Source organism: Tremella mesenterica, assembly GCF_000271645.1.
Source record: "Tremella mesenterica DSM 1558 unplaced genomic scaffold TREMEscaffold_2, whole genome shotgun sequence".
NCBI classification, from domain to species: domain Eukaryota; kingdom Fungi; phylum Basidiomycota; class Tremellomycetes; order Tremellales; family Tremellaceae; genus Tremella; species Tremella mesenterica.
Genome location: NW_006711226.1, coordinates 168,170 through 171,398, shown reverse-complemented (window position 1 = coordinate 171,398; position 3,229 = coordinate 168,170). Strand labels below are relative to the sequence as shown.

General features: G+C 51.3%; 1 protein-coding gene across 1 annotated transcript; it reads left to right on the top strand.

Moving 5' to 3' along the window:
• Positions 1–539: 539 nt before the first annotated feature.
• On the top strand, positions 540–2,130 carry TREMEDRAFT_59932 (uncharacterized protein; the record flags this gene model as incomplete). Its single annotated transcript, XM_007002589.1, has 9 exons — positions 540–579; positions 624–799; positions 843–974; positions 1,016–1,245; positions 1,287–1,471; positions 1,499–1,546; positions 1,589–1,699; positions 1,730–1,774; positions 1,805–2,130. The coding sequence occupies 9 exons, from the start codon at positions 540–542 to the stop codon at positions 2,128–2,130; spliced, it is 1,293 nt and encodes a 430-aa protein (XP_007002651.1).
• Between the last annotated feature and the right edge of the window lie 1,099 nt (positions 2,131–3,229).

Sequence of the window (3,229 nt, the reverse complement as noted above, 5' to 3'; positions counted from 1 at the left end):
GGGGGTCCCCCCCCTCCTTTGTTTTTGGCCCCCCTTTCTTTTGGTTTCCCCGCGGTAAGGGAAAAGGGGAAATCCCCCAAAAATTTCCCAAGCCTTTTCCCCCCCCCCCCCCCCCCCCCCCCCCTGTCGTCTCGTTCCCCTATCATATGTCTTGCTTGAATAGGGGGAAACGCTGCCCAAAATTTTCCTAGTCTCGTTCCCCCTGTCGTCTCGTTCTCGTTCCCCCTATCGTCTGTCTTGTTCCCCCTATCGTCCGTCTCGTTCCCCTATTGTGTCAAATAGGGGGAAACACTGCCAAAATTTTAGCCTCGTTCCCCCTGTCCTCTCGTTCCCCCTGTCCTCTCGTTCCCTCTGTCGCCTCGTTCCCCCTGTCGTCTCGTTCGTTGCACTCACACCATCAATATCTTAGATGTAGATAGGGGAAAAGGCTGCGGATTACTTTTAATTAGATGCTCATTTCATGCATTCATGTCACTACTCATTCCGTCTGCCTGCTAATCTCATTATACACACATCATCATGCCGGTCAACCAGGCCGTATGAAGCGTAGGCAGAGGGAGTGGCTGGCCAGGAAACCTCGTGAGTCTCTACCTTTCTAGTAAACACCCGTGCTTATGGGTCAGGCATCATTGTATCTTCTGCCCCAAAAGAGCTGGCCCACTACTATGATAAGAGAGCGGTTCCTCATAATCCTCGGCCTGTGAATAAGAAGAAAAAACCTTGCCGGATTGAAAAGAAAGTGAAAGAGGTTTTGGCAAGGTTTGACCTCCCTCCTCCCACACTTGTTGAAACCAAAGATGTGAGTTGTCCCTGTTTCCAATTACTTCCAGTGCTGACCATAGTTCCCGGTGGCTATCCCATGCACCCTTCCAGATGCCGGGAAAACCCGTCCAGAGTTCTGGGTCATTGCTTTCCGTGCCAACACAGAAGGTGATAATAGGCAAGTGTTGGAAGCTTGGAAAGTGGTTAAAGACGTGAGTTTATCAATAATAGTACAGATGGAGCTGACTCAAAGTCGGGCATCAAACCGGCTTGCCGTCCCAGTGGTCGATCCAAAGCTGAGGATGACCCTTTTCATCCTGGGATATGGCTACCGTCAACACAACATGACATTCCATTCCTCTCGGTAGATGGTCGGCACGCTGAACTGCAAGCTTTCATGAAGGTGTTTGGTAAAGTTACAAAAGGGGCACCTTCCAAGCTGCTTAGAGTTCATGATCTGAACACCCAGAAGCGGATGGGATTGTGAGTGTGCTCTGTTTACCCAGTACTTGCTCACTCCTCAGAGCATCTTTTGCTTCTCCTTACCTTGCAAACACCATGGATCATGTTCCGACAGATGATCATTCGACCATGCGCCTTGGTAAACTTGGAGCTGCTTTGGCTGTCAATGAGGGACAGAGCGAAGGTTGGCATTTTGATCGTAATGATGATGACTCAACATATTCGGTGGTGTCTGTGTTTGGTGAAGGTGGGTGGGACAGTACTGAGCGTCAAGGATGGCTTGTGATACCTCAATTGAACATGGAGTTTGAGCTGTCAGTTGGTATGTTGACTACCCTCCCCGTCTACAAGGCTGACACCTCAGGTACAGTTTTGTTCTTCCAGGCGTCACATCTCGCCCACTATGTACGTCCGCTCAACAAAGATGACAAAGGAAAGAGGTTGGTGGTCACCACCTTCACTTGTGCGGAGATGAGTGAGTATTATGACAAGCACTTGCCACCAGACTTGGAACCGGGAGAAATCTTTGAGCGTGCCAAAGATGAGGAGAGTGAGTAGGTAATAGTTAGTGATAAGTCAGATCAGAGTATGCAACACAATGAGCCTCTGCATCTCACAAGTCTACGGAATCACCCTTTTCACACCAATCAAGTGGTGTCGGTGCCCGACGCGTTCATAGCACCAACCAAGGTGCCTGCTCCAGCCCCAGTAGTTCCAGATGGGCCTGCTTCCGCTACACCTTCTTCTTCCAACAGCTGCACATTGGACCGGCGAGTGGAACGGCGAGCACACTTGGGAGAAGGTGTCCCAGGGGTTGCCGGTGTCGAAGATCTGGGAGCAGCACGGGCTTGGAGCTGGATGTTGTGCAGCATGACCGTCAAGATACCGGTCTCATCACGGCCGTAAATCTCTCCACGGACCATGACTGTCTGTCCGGAAGTTGGAAGAGGAAGACGTGCCCAACGTGGGGTGTTAGGGATCCAGACCTTGAAGCGGAACACATTCTGCTGACCATTCTGAAACCATGAGCACCAAACCGGATTGAGGATCGATCAAGCGGACAAGACCACGCCATAGATGCTACCTCCCAAAATGAAGATGCGGTTCACACAGTCGGTCTCAACAACACCAGTCGAGATCACCATGACAGGGCGGCCCGAAGGCACCTTAGTCATAAAGGAAGAATCTGTATTGTCAGACCGGATCTCACGCCACATACACTCACCATCCAGGTTGGCCCATGGAAACGTCTCAATTGAGGTCGCAAAGATCTGCATGGGCTGATCCTTTGATCCGCTATGGGCCATCGAGCCCCAGAACGCCACCACCTCATCAACGACAGGCGGAGTGTTGGTGAAGGCGTGGGTGTGTACCATGACATCATGGATGCTGGTGGGGAAGCTCAGCACTGACGAGAACAGGTGCTGGCGAGGCTTGTCACTAGCGGCTACGGTGTCATCGGTGATGAGGAGCGCCGCATAGACATAGCAGGAGGAGTTGGGAGTGGCGGTGACCATGATACGAGTTCACTGGATAGTAGTCAAGTAAGGAAACAATGTGGGTGGAAAAAACTCACATTGGAGCCTGTCTTTATGTGATTTGTCAAATCAAAGACGGAGACATGTCTTCCCCTTTGAACACCGTACTTACCCCATCCGGCTTTCTCAATATCAAGAGGGATGGATGCTGAGACACTTCATCATGTGCCCCTGACGGACAACCTCAGTAGGACCCGGTGAGACTTGACCCAAAGACCTCTTTGTAGACAACATTGGGGCTGACACCATGGTGTCCCTCAGGGAGTAACACCTTTACCGAATCCGGACGTGTTGCGCGGGAGAGCCCCACATAAAGCTGGCCGTGTGAGAAGACGGGCTGTGTGAGATCAAGTCCAGCATGATTGAGGGATTGACCTTGAGCTTTGTTGATGGACATTGCAAATGCAAGCCAGATGGGGAACTGTACTCGGCGTATGGAAAACGGGAACTCTGAAGAAGGTGTGGTT